Source organism: Protopterus annectens, chromosome 9.part0 (assembly GCF_019279795.1).
Source record: "Protopterus annectens isolate FY-2018-M chromosome 9.part0, PAN1.0, whole genome shotgun sequence".
Classification (NCBI taxonomy): domain Eukaryota; kingdom Metazoa; phylum Chordata; order Ceratodontiformes; family Protopteridae; genus Protopterus; species Protopterus annectens.
Window position 1 is genome coordinate 403,641,611 of NC_056743.1, and position 16,119 is coordinate 403,657,729.

At 43.0% G+C, this 16,119-nt stretch overlaps 1 protein-coding gene across 2 annotated transcripts in view; it reads right to left on the bottom strand.

Annotated features, from left to right (window-relative positions):
• Window positions 1-16,119, bottom strand: part of CCAR2 (cell cycle and apoptosis regulator 2) — a 2,452,621-nt gene that overhangs the window by 1,762,547 nt on the left and 673,955 nt on the right. For both annotated transcript variants that reach the window (XM_044082935.1, XM_044082934.1), the window contains one exon: window positions 5,484-5,601. In XM_044082935.1, the coding sequence (XP_043938870.1) occupies window positions 5,484-5,601 (118 nt within the window). The remainder of the gene's footprint in view (window positions 1-5,483; window positions 5,602-16,119) is intronic.

The window sequence follows — 16,119 nt, forward strand, 5'->3', positions numbered from 1 at the left end:
GGTGGTAGGTACTATGAGGAACTGGGTTGAGCCAGAATGCCCTGCAAAACAGCAGTGGCAAAGCCTGCTCTTGTTCTGGAATATAAGGGTAGGTGGTAGTGTTTTGTGAAGGTATGTACAGAACTCCAAGTGGCTGCCTCCAAAATATCCTTAGTAAGAACGCCTCTGAGGAAGGCTGTAGAGGTGGCTGTGGCCCTGGTGGAGTGAGATCTGATACCAGTCGGGACAGATTTCCCATGATAGGAATAACAAAACCGTATGCAGTGGCCAATCCACTTGGAAATGGTCTGTTTGGTAACTGGTTTCCCTTGAGCCCCTATGGCATAGGACACAAAAAGTTGTTCTGATTTCCTGAAGGACTTTGTTCTGTCCAAATAATAACGTAGCTGCCTATGGATGTCTAAAGTGTGAAGCAGCCTCTCCCCTTTGTTTTGAGGGTTAGGATAAAATGTAGGTAGATGTATGGCTTGATTTAAGGCTACCCTGGATACCACTTTTGGCATAAAAGAAGGGTTGGTACGAAGGGAAACCCTGCCCTGATGGAAGATGAGGAAGGGCTGCACCGCCATGAGGGCCTGTAGTTCAGAAACCCTACGAGCTGAAGTGATGGCCAGAAGGAAAGCTGTTTTCCAGAACAATGTTGCAGATCTGTTGAGGCAGCAGGTTCAAAGGGAGGCAATGTTAATTTTTCTAGTATGTAATTAAGGTCCCAGACTGGTATTGGTTGCTTCCTTGGAGGTCTTATATTCTTAGCCCCTCTGAGGAACTGTCGTAAGAGTGGGTGAGAGAATAAAGGAGGATCCGTGTTGAATTCTGCAGAAATGGCTGAGGCATGTATTTTTATGGAAGAAAATGAAAGTCCACTGTTCAGCAGTTCAGCTAGGTACTGTAAAACCTGAGGCAAGTTCAATTTTCTAGGGTCCTGGCCTCTTTTCTCATTCCAACAGCAAAACCGCTTCCATTTTGCGGAGTAAGCTTTTCTAGTAGATGGTCTTCTGGCCTCCAAAATGACATCCTGCACCTCCTTGGGGAGTAGGGACTGTTGTGGTGTCAAGGAATTTTCCATGCAGCGAGGTTGAGTGTTTTCAGCTGACTGTGAAGAGTTTTGTAGCTGTTCTGAGTCAGTAGGAGAGGCATTAGAGGCAGGGACCAGGGAGGAGTATGTGTTAGGCTCCTCAGGAGTGGATACCAGTGTTGCCTTGGCCAATCTGGAGCAATCAGTATCATCCTCGGTTTGTCTGTTCTTGCTTTCAAAAGCACATTGGGCAGAAGGGGCAGAGGTGGGAATGCATAAACTGTCCATGCTGTCCAACTGAATGAAAGGGCGTCCACTTTCCAGGCCTTTGGATGAAAGGTCCTTGAACAAAACTTTTCAGTTGATGGTTCCTGTGGGAGGCAAAAAGATCTATGTCTGGCCTCCCCCACGCTTGGATTATCTCTGTAAACACCTGAGGATGTAACTTCCATTCGTGTGGCTCTGTCATATTTCTGCTTAGAGTGTCTGCCAGTGTGTTTTCCAGTCCTGGCAAGTACTGTGCTTGAAGTTCGATTTGTCTTTCCAGAGCCAAGTTCCAAAGAGTCATGGCTAGTCTGCACAAGGGGTATGAATGTGTTCCTCCTTGTTTGTTTATGTACCACATTACTGTGGTGTTGACTGTTCTTATCAGTAATTGTCCTGGATGCAGGAAGTCCTTGAAAGCTGTAATTGCATTTATTACTGCTAGCATTTCTTTTTGATTGATGTGAAGGTGCTTTTCCTTTTGGGACCATCTGCCCTGAATGCATCTGTCCTTCATGTGCGCCCCCCCAGGCGTAATCTGAGGCGTCTGTGGTTATGACTTGTTTTGCTTGAGGCTTGCAGAATGGAAGGCCTGTGTTTACTTGACATGCTTGGGCCCACCATAGAAATTCATTTTGCAAACATGGAATTATTGGTATAATTGCTTCCAAACTGTGACTGTGTTGAGACCATAGATTTTTTAGGTACCATTGAAGTTTCCTCATATGCAGCTTTGCACATGGGATTAGAAGAATGCAAGATGCCATGAATCCCAGAGCCTGCAGGATTTTCCTTGCAGTAAGCCTGGTTGCTAGTGTTTTGAAGTACTGCGATAGTTGCCCTTGTTTTTCTGGCGTAAGATATGCCATCTGGGTGTTTGTGTCCAAGTTGGCACCCAGGAAGGTTATTTTCTGAGATGGTGTTAGTCTTGATTTCTCCTTGTTGATGGTATATCCCAGAGAAAGCAGTAACCGTGTCACATATGCCAGATGTTCCAGTAGTATGCGTTTGCTGTCCGCTTGGATCAGGCAGTCTTCCAGATAAGGGTAAATTTGTATCCCTTGAAGTCTGCAGTAGGCAATCACTGATGCCAGGCACTTTGTGAATACTCTGGGCGCAGTAGATAAGCCAAAGAGCAATGCAGAGAATTGATAGTGGATTGAACCTGCAAGAAATCTGAGGTATCTTCTGCAGCTTTGTCTGATTGGGACATGCAGGTATGCCTCCTTGAGGTCCAATGTTACCAGCCAAAACTCCTTGCCCAGCATGGGAAGAAGTTGCTGTAATGTGAGCATCTTGAATTTTGGCACAAGTAGGAATGTGGTTAGGATGGATAAGTCCAAAATGGGGCTCCAGTCGGGTCCTTTTCTTTGTACCAAAAAAAGTGTTGAATAAAACCTTGACCTTGTTGGTGTGTAGGTACCTTTTGTATAGCTCCCATGTTTAGGAGCTTTGAAATTTGCAGTTGTGCCTCTGCCCTTTGATTTTGTGGCAGGTTTGGCATGCCTCTCATTTTGGAAGTGTGTGAAATTGAAATTTGTAGCCTCTGTTTATAATGTCCAGTATCCATTTGTCTGTTGTGACAATATGCCAATTGCTTGCAAATAATGCTAGTTTCCTCCCAAAGGTGCTGTCAGCTGAGACTTGCTTGGCATGGAAATGAGGGAGTCATTGGGTTTGCTTCCTGTATTGTTGTGCACTGTCTTCACCACCTCTTGGTGCTGGAGATTGCCATTGTCTGCCTCTATATGATCCTTGTGATTGCCCTCTGCCCCTTGTGCGTCTGTATCTACCTCTTTGGGGCTTGTCAGTGGCTGGAAAGGAACAGTTTTTTGAAGGCCAATTTCTGCTAAAACGTGGTGGTTGGACCTGTAAGAAAGCCTTGACAGTTTGCATAGATTTGGCTTTTTCTTCCATTTTCCGTAGTATGTCCTCAGCATTAGTACCAAATAGTACATCCTTTTGTAAAGGAGCATCAAGAAGTTTAGCTTTCACATGATCACGTAAATTTTGTTCCCTAAGCCAGGCATGTCTGCGAATGACTGATCCTGTGGCAGCCACTCTACTGGAAGCCTCTAGGGCATCATAACCACATTGTAAGGTGTGTTTACCCACTTGCTCCGCACTATGCATCATATCCTGTAACTCTTTTAAATCTGGTTGTTCAGGTTGAGACATTTTGTTCCTTAATTGTGATAACAGGTACTGTTGATATTTAATCATATGAAACTGACAGTTTAAGGCCCTCATGGCTAGGGTGGCCGAGGTATATACCTTTTTACCCCACCTTTCTAGAGATCTGGATTCCCTTTCTGCAGGGAGTGGATTCTTGGCAGTGGAGGCCTTCAATCCCTTGGGGCCTTGTGAAATGGTTTCAGGGTCAGCATTATGGCCTTTGTAGAGAAATTGGTGAGAGCTGGGTACTCTGTAATACCTATCAGGTTTTACTGGTGCAGGAGGCAGAGAATCAGGGTTAAGGCAAGCCTCCGAATAGACATCATCCAGTACATCCAAAACAGGGGTATAGCCAGAGGTCTGTGCTGAGGTAACCAAAGAAATTCCCTAAGTCTTTTCTTGGAATCTGAAAAGTCTTGGCCTTCCCAATGGAAGTGTTCCCTCAAAGTGTGCAAGGTTTCCCCAAAGAAAAATCCTCAGGAGGGATACAGAAGGAATGGACTGTTCTGCATCTGAATCCTCAAAAGGGAGTAAGAGTGTTCCTCTGCATCAGAATGTTCTGATAAAATGGATCCCTGATCAGAAGAGGGAGATTCTTCCTCCACTCTGGGTCTCTTGTCAGGAGGGCTGAGAACCTCTGATAAGAGTAATTAAATCCTCAGCCATTTTAAGCACCTGTTTCTTAGGCATGGGTCCAGGAGATGGGCCCTGTGCAACAGGCCTCGTGGGATGCCTGGCTGCTTTGGATTTAGTAAAAGCCTTTATTGAAAAAGAAGATGAGGGCCTAAATACACCATGGGTGGAGGTGGACCTGTCCACATTAGTAGGCTCGACATTAGCAGGGGCTTCGGTTGTAGTCTGGGAAAGGACCGAGGACCCAGCGGTCTCGGGTACAGAGAACACCGCCAAAGGAGTGTCATCGGTAGTCAGGGACTGCAAAGGCGTCTCGCTGAGAATCGGACCACGTGTAGCCTGTTTTGGCGTGGTGTCGGCGGGGACCGCGGGTCTCACGTGTCGGTCCTTTTCCTTGCGTGTTTTGGACAAAACGGTAGTCGGAGTGTCCGACAACATCTTATAATCAAAAGCTTTACCAAAGTAGTGTTGGGCGAACTCCGCCCGACGCTTGATAGTGCGTTTATTGAAGGTAGCGCAAAAGCGACAGCCCGAGACGTCGTGGTCTGGGCCCAAACAAGGTATGCAACGGGAATGGAAATCCTTATGCGGTATTTGCTTCCCACAAGAAATACAATTATTAACTTTTTCTGACATCGGTCTGAGGCAAGAAAAGTTTCCCCAACGGGGTACTTAGCTTTAAAGAAGACTTCGGTTCCAATTTTTTTTCGTAATTCAGGAGCTGGCCGACCGGCACTTGCGAACTGCTTCTGCTTCGGGCACCGCGCGGCAAGAAAGACTGAAGAACATGGCGTCGGCTGTGTCTTATATACTCTGGCCTTACTGACGTCAGAGGAGTAAGCGACGACAACCGACGCCGGACCAAGACTTTGGAATTCGGCTGACCGAGGGACCGCCTGACGGCTGAAAACCCATCTGTGATTACTGCAGCTGTATGCACGATGAACATCAGGAACCAACCTCAAAGAACTCAACGTGTTTAAGATCCAAAGTATGAAATTCAGCACAAATACCACATCGTGTGACCTGTCTGACTGTTGGTTTGTCACAACAAAAACTAAAAACTCAACAACCAACCCCAATCTACTCAAGGTTCTTCCCGCCTCATAAGCAGTGCAAAAGAGGGCCATAGTTTACTAAAACTTAAATACATAATATCCATTTCACATCCCATGACCAAATCACAGTACTAGATCAAACTGGCCTAGCTGTTCCAAACATTCACTGAATCCACAATAAAAAGCCATTTAGATTCTCATGCAAAATTTAATTTGCGAATTAACAGCATAAGGACTGTATTTCTTCTTCCAACAAAGTTTGTGTAGAATGTGTTGTGCAACGAATGACTAAACCCACAGTCTGACAACCAGCAGTGGAAGTAAAATTAGTGTGTCACCTGCTATCGCTTCTGTCTTGGTTGCCTCTTCCTTTCTTTCCTCTCTGGTCCATGAATCTTCCTCTTCTATCGAACATAGCAAGGGAGGGCATCTGTGGTGGTGCTTGCATTAATCCATCTATAATAAAAGCAGAATAATACATTACTCCACCTATACACACACGCAGAACACCAATATGGAGTTCAAACCAATGGCAAAATATCACACAAACACACTGAAAAAATCTGCAAAAACATACAAACTGAAGTATAGTTTTGTTACAGCTCATCATAAATGTAAACTTTCAAATACACACACTGTTACAATCATGACTGTTGGGATTCCTGCCATACGTACTCCAACTGCCTGGCCTGACTTCTAGAGCTCCACCTTCCCCCCTGGACCTCTTAACTACCTGCCACGAGTGCACAGGAAGTGGGTGGCATAAGAGCTACATTTAGAGCAACTAAGTATTGAGTTTTTCTATACATCTTATCAAGTGCTGGTAAAAGTCAGAGGTGAATGCAGCAGCCCTCTCAGCTAGATCCAATTGCAAATGATTGTTATGAATTTTACACAAGTATTTAACAAGATGAAGTAGGTTTGCCTTGGAGAAGTCCCTAAAGGTGGTCTCATTTGATGGTGGGGTGGTATCGGTAAGCCTGTCAGATAACTGATTTGCGGGCATACTTAATCGGGAATAAAGAAATGCAGCATGGGGCTAGGTTGGCAAGGACCAAGTCAAGGATATTATAGCATCTAGTGGGTAGTTTTATAATTTCCTCCAGTGTATGAGTATTAGTGAAGCCCAGGAAATTCTGGGTGCAACTATTTTTAGAAGTGTAACTATGCTTGGATAAATGAAGTCCCCTAGGAAGAAATCATTTGATTTGGCTAGGCACATCAGTAACTTTCCAGCACATAGATTCAAATTTAGAATAATTGATCAAATCACCCAAGACATAAGAGGTGGACCTACTTCATTACTATTGGAACAGTTAGAACTGCACTGGCAACTCCGAGTTGATGCCCACCATCCTCGGGGTTAAATGGGTCTATATTAGAACATCGAAGTTTTAAAACTTCGAATGTTCTAATATCGACCCGTTTTAATCGAACGCTAAAAAATAGTGAAGCTGCAGAACACCGAATTCTTTCCTAGGGAAAGAATTCGGTTGGCCGGTTATGTGGCTTCGTTAATTTCAGCGCTGTGGTGGAGATTTATGGGTCGGGTTCAGGTAAGTGTGCGATAGTGTGGTTGTTAGGATTAGGGAGTGGGTTAGGTGAGTGTGCAACAGTGACAGACCTTAAGGTTAGGGTCTGGGCTAAGGTAAATGGATAGATAGTAGTGTATGTATAGTTTAGTGTAGGGTTAGTTGTACAATTATAAGTGTATGTTTGTGTATTGATGTTTTTTAGGTGTGCTTGTGTTGTATGTGTCTCGGAATAGAAATTTTTTTCCCCAAGGAAAAAATTCGCTGTTCTGAATGTTAGATAATATGTGGTTTAGATATTTTAGGTTCAATGAAATAGCATTCTCTATTTTCATCTTTCGATAACGTGATATAAATGCGGTTAAATGAGACTTGTTCTATTTTACCTTACTTAAAATTAAAAAGTTTGAGTAGATAATTTTAAGTCCCAAAGAGAATTGGTTAGTAAAAAAAATAATTCTGAATGGGTTTTATTACCTCCGTGTTTTAAACGCACTTTACTATGAAGGTATTAGTTTTGATAATATACTTGCAGTAATGTAATTTAATGGTCGAAGGTGTTTATATACATCATAGTTTAGTTTTTCATGATCTATAACCAAATGTCTTAAGAGTATATTTTATTTTGCACTAGGTCACCAAGTGCGTTTTTTTTTTTGTCCCTTTTTAAAATAATTTAGTGCTCATTTGAAGTAGTTTAATCAAATGTTTTAAAACATATGCTTTGGTTACCACAGGCTACAATCAAATGTGTTAGAGTGTACTTGATTTTGCATTAAGTAACTGCAGGATCATTGTTTTAAAAAGTTTCTCAAAAAGTATTTGTTAAAGTTAAATAGTTAAAATGTTAATTATAAATGGTTATTGACTTAATTATTTTATTTAATATGCTAATGTTTTTTGTCACACGATTGTTCAATAGAGTTCTTAAGCATAGGCTTTAAGACTGTTTATCTAAAGAAGTCGAGTCAGTGTACTCGACGAAAAGTGCTTCATTAAACTTCATTCTTTATTTTTTACTCTCCTGGTCCATTAGTGCTCCGGTTGCTTTGGATTTGAATTGAAATTTATATAATCACTGAATGACACTGCAGCTAGCAATTAAATAATAGTAAAGCTCAAGTCATTTTTGTCCTGGCGTTCTCTAGAAAAAATAGTTCCTTGCATATTATCCAAATATTCCCTTATTTTCCCTTTAGCACTCTGCAGTTCCTCCTCCTCTTGTTTCGTCTGACTTCCCTTATTCTGCAATGCTTTAACCTTTGACAGCCTCTCTAAATAATTTCTATTACTTGTTTCCCACCTCTCTCTCACTTCTATTCCATTTTAAATTTATCCCATTCACTAGCTATCCCTTATGAAGAATTTTTTTCATTCTCTAATAACTTCTGAAGAACATCCACTACCCATTCCTTATATTCTTCTCATTTTTTAGAAGTAGGAAAGTGCCTGTGTCTCTTTTTTACTTCATTAACCTGCATCTTTAGTGCAGTTATTTTCTGTGTAAGATCTTAAATAGTTACTGGGTTTTTATCAGTTTTTCAATTAAATATACATGCTCTTATGAAATATAAAATCTGTCTGGTCTAGGCCAGTTATTGTACATTTTGGGAATAATATGTAAATTCTGTCAGATTTCCTACAACTGAATTATCTTTTATTCCAAACGTTTTCATGCATTTCTTCAGAACTCTACCTTCTTTCGTTATATTTTCCATTCTGGGTCCCCTGACACATCCCCACAGTCAAGAACCAGTCACCACCTATAGATAATATGCCCTACTAAAAGTCTATTATTTCTCCCAAATTAATTAGTTTAAGCTCCACAACAGTAGTTTTTAGTAGGCTATAAATACAAACTAGCATTATCCTCCTCCCTTGCCAACAGTCCCTTACTATCACAAAACTACCATTGCTTCTGGTTCTCCTCCTATTAGTACTGCAACCCCTCTAGCAATTAGTATAGCTACCCTCCTTCTTCCTTTGTCTGAGATATTTGGCTGAATGTCCATCATGAAATCCTAATGTCAAAATGACATGCTCATCATTTCTACCAAAATAAGGCTCCTACATAATCATCATTTGCAATCCTACATGTCTTTACACAGTCCAATACGTTTTGCATTTTGCCTATATCTTCAAGGCCATTTACATTCCACAATAATACAGAGTAGTCATTGTGATAGAAAGCTATTATTTCCACCTATTATACATGACAAGTCTTTTGAATGTGTACTTACACTTTCTGGTTTACATCCATGCACTAACATTCGACATACTGATATTTTAAGCAGTTGCTTCTTCTCATCTTCATTTGAATTTATGTCACATTTACAAAGACTTTTTTCTTCAATGAAAACACTCAAATCAAAATACATTTTCAGATCCTCCTTCCGTTTTAACTTAGGATAACCACATAAAACCAATTTACACCTCCAGATAGGAGCAGTTGCCTCAAATCAATGGCCGCACTCAGAGGCACTACCTAACCTAAAATTATGGCTACCCATATAGACCAATTTCAATTTTAAACAATGATCACATGATGTTTACAGCTACACTAGCAAGAAGAATGGCAAAGGTGTTGTCAAAATTGATAGACAAGGATCAATGTGGTTTTATGGCTGGGGCAGGGCTAACATTTTACATTATTAACAGAAAGAATAATTGTGTAAAATCTTACCATAACCATAGATGTCCTTCTCTTCACTGCTGCAGTATTCAGAACCTGAGTGACCTCCACCATAAGGCCACCCGGCATCAGCCAGTACACAAAAGTCTTTCAATACTCAAGGGTACGTGGTACGCCGCACACAGGCCATAAAAAGTGACATACGCATGTTACCACCCTCAGAACTGAATGCCCCATGAGGAATGCCAGGCTAAGGATTTGTATCTTCAGTACATCATAGCAAAACAGACTGGGGGGGGGGGGCAGAATACTGCAGCATATAGAAGAAAAGGACATCTATGGTTATGGTAAGATTTTACACAACTTTTCTATGTCCTTCTATTCACTTGCTGCAGTATGCATAACTTGAGGGAGAATGCCAAAGCTCAAGATGGAAGGAGCAGAGAAGCTCTCAATTAAGCCATGTAAAATGGCTTTAGCAAATCTGGCTCTGGATTTTGAGATGCCATCCAGTTTGTAAGGTTTGGTAAAGGTATGAACAGAACACCAGGTGACTGCTTCAAGGATGGCGCTTTTATCTAAACCCCTGAAGAATGCCTTAGAGGGAGCCACAGCTCTGGTAGAATGGGCCTTCACAGGTGGAGAGAGGCACTTTCCATGAAGCGTGTAACAAAGGAAATAGTCTTAGAAATCCAAAAAGAAATAGTCTGCTAGGAAACGGGTAAACCCAGAGCCCTGGGATGAAAGTTCACAAATAGCTGATCAGATTTCCTGACTCTTGTCCAGATAAAAATCTAAGTTGATTATGGAAAGAACCCAGGTCTCTTGGGTGATGTTTTCCCAGACCCTGTGGGCATTTGAAAGGCTACGGGAAAGAAGGAAAAGAGAGACATCTGCAGGGTAGTCACAGACTCTGTTTTGTCAGGAAAGGACTGCCTTTTTTGTGAGGGTGAATGTGAACCCCTAGGCTTCTGTTGTCTCTTGCCTCCTCAAAGTCTTACTGGAGGAATGCTGAATGCAGCTGTGGATGAAGGCAGGTTTAGATGGGAAGTTCCTATGAAACCTGGCCACAGAAGAAACCAAGATGTGTTTCAACTTTTTGCGTTACTTATTTGTTTCAGGTAGGGGACTTGAAGAGAGAAGCTGCTGCCGGATCAAATAAGGCTGAATTATCTAATGGTGCATCCAATCCACTAAGTTAGATTTGAAGTTATCCTGGAGGGGCTGTTACCTACGCCAGGAAAATCTTCTGAGAACTGAAGCAGTACCAGCTGCCCTGGCACAAACCTATGCAGCATCACAGCTGCATTTAATGGAGTGTCTTGCCACTTGGCAGAATGCTCCCAAAATAAAGAGGGCCAACGCTTTTCCTTCAGCATCTGGAAGACCTGAAATGGCCCTTGATTGCCTGAGACAAAAGCTCTAAGGAGTACTTGGCCATGTGTGCATGTGTCTCTGATAATTGATGGCCCTAAAAGCCAAGATGGCTGAAGTATAGGCCTTTTTTCCCCAATGTCTCAAGGGTTCTATTCTCTTTGTCTGATGGGAGAAGGGAGGTAGAGGGAAGCATCCCAGACTGTTTATCTGCAGCTACAAAAATAACTGCTGAGTCTACAGCAGACCACCTAAAGAGGAATTTACAATCCTCAGGGACTGTGTAGAAGCAGTCAGGCTTCTTGGGAGCTGGGCCTGGGAATCTGGGGTTTGGGAAGCATTATGAAAGGTAACTAGAAATGCAGGATGCACTGTTGGAACTGAAGAGGGGCAAGGGAAATCAACTTGTAGAAGGTGATAGCATCTTTTTTTGGACGTCAGAAATTTGTGAGGTGTCCCACTTAGTGTTCTCCCATTTTTAGAAAGTTTCACCAAATTAAATGTCTTCCATGGGGGAATCACCACCGACTGACTCCTCCTCAGGGGAAACGTATTCCTGAGGAGAGGGAATTTGTGTTAAGTAATCCAAGCGATGTTCATCGTGTTTCACTGTTGCAGTCATGACACTTGGGTTATCCTGCTGGCAGGCTACCCGCAGTCGGCCTGAATTCCAAAGTCTTGGTCCAGCGTCGGTTGCTGTCACCTCTTCCCTGACGTCAGAGCGCCATGGGTATAAAAGATGCAGCTGACACCATTTTCTTCAGCCTTTCTTGCCGCGCGGTGCCCGAAGCAAAAGCAGTTCTCAAGTGCCGGTCGGCCGACTCCTGAGATTTTCGAAATTGAATTTCAGAACCAAAGTCTTCTATAAAGCTAAGTACCCTGTTGGGGAAACTTTTTTCTTGCTCTAGACTGATGTCAGAAAAAGTTAACAATTGTATTTCTTGTGGGAAGCAAATACCTCATAAGGATTTTCATTCTTACTGTATTCCCTACCTAGGCCCTGACCACGACGTTGCTAGTTGTCACTTTTGTGCTAGATTTAACCAACGCACTATTAAGCGTCGGTACGATTTTGCTTTTCATTACTTTGGCCGAAGGTTTAACTACATAAAGCCGTCGGAACAACCGACGACCGGAGTTCATAAAAAGCGCAAGGAAAAAGAAAAGGACAGGCATCCGAGGTCCAAAACAAATGACAAAGCCTCTTCTAGGCCAGTCGCCAGTTCTCAGTGAGGCGCTTTCGCAGCCCCTGACACCCGCTAGCTCAGAGCCACAGGCCGCTTCAGACTCCCACATGGAAACGACTAGGCCTCTGGATACTCAAAGTATTGGGCCTTCAAAAACTAATCCCTCAGATGGGTCTGGAGCCGCTGAGCACGCATCGGCTTCTGAGGGTGTTTTCAGACCTACACAACTTTATATCAAGCCAACTTCAGCATCCAAGACAAAGACTAAAACAGTTTTAAAGACAAGGAAACAAGTACAGCATTCTCCAGGACAGACTTCCATGCCTAAAAAACAGATGCTCAAAATGGCCGAAGACCTGATTACTTTGATCAGGGGTTCCCATCCCCCTCCTGATAAGAGGCCTAGGCAAGACACTGAATATGATTCCTCTGATCAGGTTTCCATTTCCTCTGACTCCTCTTCAGAACAGGGATAATCTATTCCTCCCTATGAGGATTCTGATGCTGAAGAATCTATTCCTTCAGCTTCTCCTCCTGAGGATTACTCATTTGGGGAAACCCTGCATACCATGAGGGAGCATTTCCACTGGGAGAGCCAAGATTATTCAGATTCTAAGAAAAGGCTCAGAGACTTTCTTTTACTACCTCAGCACAGACCCCTTGCTATTCCACCTGTTCTAGACATTGTACATGATGTATTTTCAGAGTCCGGTCTGTCACCCGGCTCTTTACCTCCTGCACCTGTTAACCCAGACAGATACTACAGGGTTCCAGATTCTCATAAATTTCTATATAAAAACCCTGCTGCTGACCCAGAAACTATTTCTCAGGGTCCCAAAGGGGTCAAGGCTGCTACTGCAAAAAACCCTGTCCCCTCAGATAGAGATTCTAAGGCACTGGACAGATGGGGGAAAAAGTTTACACTTCTGCTACCTTGGCTGTAAGGGCTTTAAATTGTCAGTTTCATATGCTTAAACATCAGCAATACTTAATGTCTCTGTTAAAACAGAAAATGTTGACAAATTATGAATGTTCTGAGAACAAGGAATTGCAGGATTTATTGCATGCAGCTGAACAAGTGGGAAAACATACTTTGCAATGTGGTTATGATTCACTGGAGGCCTCTTGCAGGGCCGCTGTAACAGGTTGTCATTAGAAGGCATGCTTGGTTAAAGGAACAGACTCTGAATGATCATGTTAAAGCAAAATTATTGGATGCTCCATTACAGCATGAAACTTTGTTTAGTGTTAAGGCAGAAGAGGTGTTGAAGAAAATGGAGGATAAAGCTGAATCTATGCAGACAGTGAAGGATTTCTTACAGGTACAGCCACCCAGATTTAACAGGAACTGGCCTTCTAAGAATTGGTCCTTTCCCATGTCAGAAAGGCCACAAAGAGGCAGATACAGACGCCCTAGAGGCAGAAAACAGCCCCAGGGCTCATACAGGCCCAAACAATGGGGTGCTTCTACCTCCAAAAGCGGAGAAGACAAATCACAGCCATATAGGAAACAGTCCCAATGACTTCCTCTGCCAATGCCAAGCATTTATTTTTTGGCAGCACCCTTAGGTGGAAAGCTAGCACTTTTTTTCACAAAATTGGCACATGATCACCCAGGACAAATGGGTCTTAAATATAGTCTCTCAGGGCTACAGGTTCCACTTTCACACCCTTCCAAAGGTAAAAGGTATGCCAGACCTGCCACACAATCAATGGGCAGCGGCACAAAACCAAGTTTCATCTCTCATGGACACGAGGGCCATTCAGCCAGTGCCACAACAAGAGCAGGGACAAGGATTTTACTCAAGACTTTTCTTAGTACCAAGAAAGGACAAAGCATGGAGACCAATTCTGGACCTGTCTATTCTAAATACTTTTTTGGACGTTCCGAAATTCAAAATGTTGACTCTGCAGCAGCTTCTGCCCATGCTGGGCAAGAAGGCTTGGCTTGTAACTTTGGACCTCAGAGGCATACCTGCATGTCCCAATCAGACAATCTTGCAGAAGATACCTCAGATTCATAGCTGGCTCAATGCACTACCAATTCTCTGCACTGCCCTTTGGCTTATCTACTGTGCCCAGGGTCTTCACAAAATGCCTGGCACCAGTAATTGCATTTTGCAGACAAAGAGGAATTCAAATATATCCCTACTTGGCCGACTGTCTTATTTAAGCAGAGACCAAAGACATTCTACTAAAGCATCTGGCGTTTGTAAAAAGATTACTAATTTGCCTAGGGTACACAGTAAACGAAAAGAAATCAAAACTAGTACCCTCTCAAGAGATAATATATCTGGGTGCAAGCTTAAATACAACCGCCCAGATGGCTTATCTCATGCCAGACAAACAAAGGCAACTGACTTCTTACTTCGAAAGCATGGCAATAAAGACCAGTTATCTGCAAGAAAAATTCTGCAGGCTCTGGGCTACATGGCCTCCTGCATTCTGCTAATTCCATATGCAAGACTGCATATGAGGAAACTACAATGGTATCTAAAAAGTGTTTGGACTCAACATTGCCACAGCCTGGAATCATTAATTTCACTCATTCCCTGCCTGCAACAGGAGTTTCGATGGTAGGCACAGGCCTGTCACTACAACAAGGGACAGCCATTCAGTTTACCCACAGCCAGGCAAACACTAACAGATGCATCAGATTATGCCTGGGGGGCCCACATGGCAGGAAAATGTATTCAGGACACATGGCCCCCAAGCCAAAGGCATCTACACATCAAAAAGAGATGCTAGCTGTACAAAATGCCCTGACAGCCTTCAAGGGCCTACTTCATCCAGGACAGCTGCTGATAAAAACAGACAACACCACAGTCATGTGGTACATAAGCCGGGGGACACATTCCTACCCCCTCTGCAGACAAGCCATGATTTTGTGGAACACAGCATTGACCTACCAAGTACACCTGCAAGCACAATTCCTGCCAGGAAAAACAAATGCTCTGGCAGACGAACTAAGCAGAAAACTCATGGATCCTCACGAGTGGAAACTAGATCCACAAATCTTCAGCATGATAACAAGGAAATGGGGATGCCCAGACATAGATCTTTTTGCCTCCCCTCAACTGCCAACTTCAGAGATTCTGCACAAGGACTTATCACAAACAAGCATGGAAAGTGGATGCTTTGTCATTCAGCGGGAACAACCTTACAGTATATGCCTTTCCTCCACTGCCTCTCCTCCCCTAAAGGACAGACAAGAGAAGCCACAAATGATACTGATTACCCCGGATTGGCCACGCCAACACTGGTACCCAATCCTAAGGAGCTTGTCCCAAGGCCCAGCCTGGACATTGCCTCAAATTCCTCATTTACTGAGCCAACAAAACATTCAGATCCTGCACAGCCAACTCAGAACTCTAAATCTAGCTGCATGGCGGATAGTGTAACCATTCAGAATACACCTCTCTCTAAAGCGGTTATGGATGTTATTTTGCAGGCCAGGAGGCCCAGCACCAGAAAATCTTATGCAGAAAAATGGAAGAGATTCTGTGCTTGGAACCAGGCACAAGGAATTGACATGCTTGTTCCAGATATTCCTCAGATTTTACAATATCTAACTGAGATGCTGGAAAAAGGCCTATCCTTCTCATCAATTAAGATCCATGCCTCTGCCATTTCAGCTCATTACAATACAGACCCACCTATTTTTTCACATCCATTGCTTAGGCAGTTCCTCGGGGGGCCAAAAACATAAGACCTCCAAGGAGAGCACCAATACCTGCATGGGACCTCAATTTTGTCTTGGAAAAACTCACACTGCCTCCTTTTGAGCCGGCCAATACAGCTGAGATAAAATTCTTATTATGGAAAACAGCTCTGCTCCTAGCAATAACTTCAGCAAGAAGAGTCTCAGAGTTACAGGCATTAATGGCTGTGGAACCTTTTATTATCTTCCATCCGGACAGGATTTCTCTAAGGACAAACCCAACATTTATGCCTAAGGTAGTGTCCAGTGTGGCTCTTAACCAAACCATTAATTTGCCTACTTTTTACCCAAACCTACAGAATAAAGGGGAGAGATTTCTGCATTCTTTGGACATACACAGACAGCTACGCTTCTACTTGGACAAAACTAAAGCTTTCAGAAAGAGTGAGCAACTTTTAGTGGCATATGCTGCAGGATCACAAGGAAAGGCCATCTCAAAGCAGACTTTCAAAATGGATAGGACACTGCATTCGTTTCTGCTATTCACAACATGGCAAATCAGTGCCCAAGGGCATTAGACCACATTCT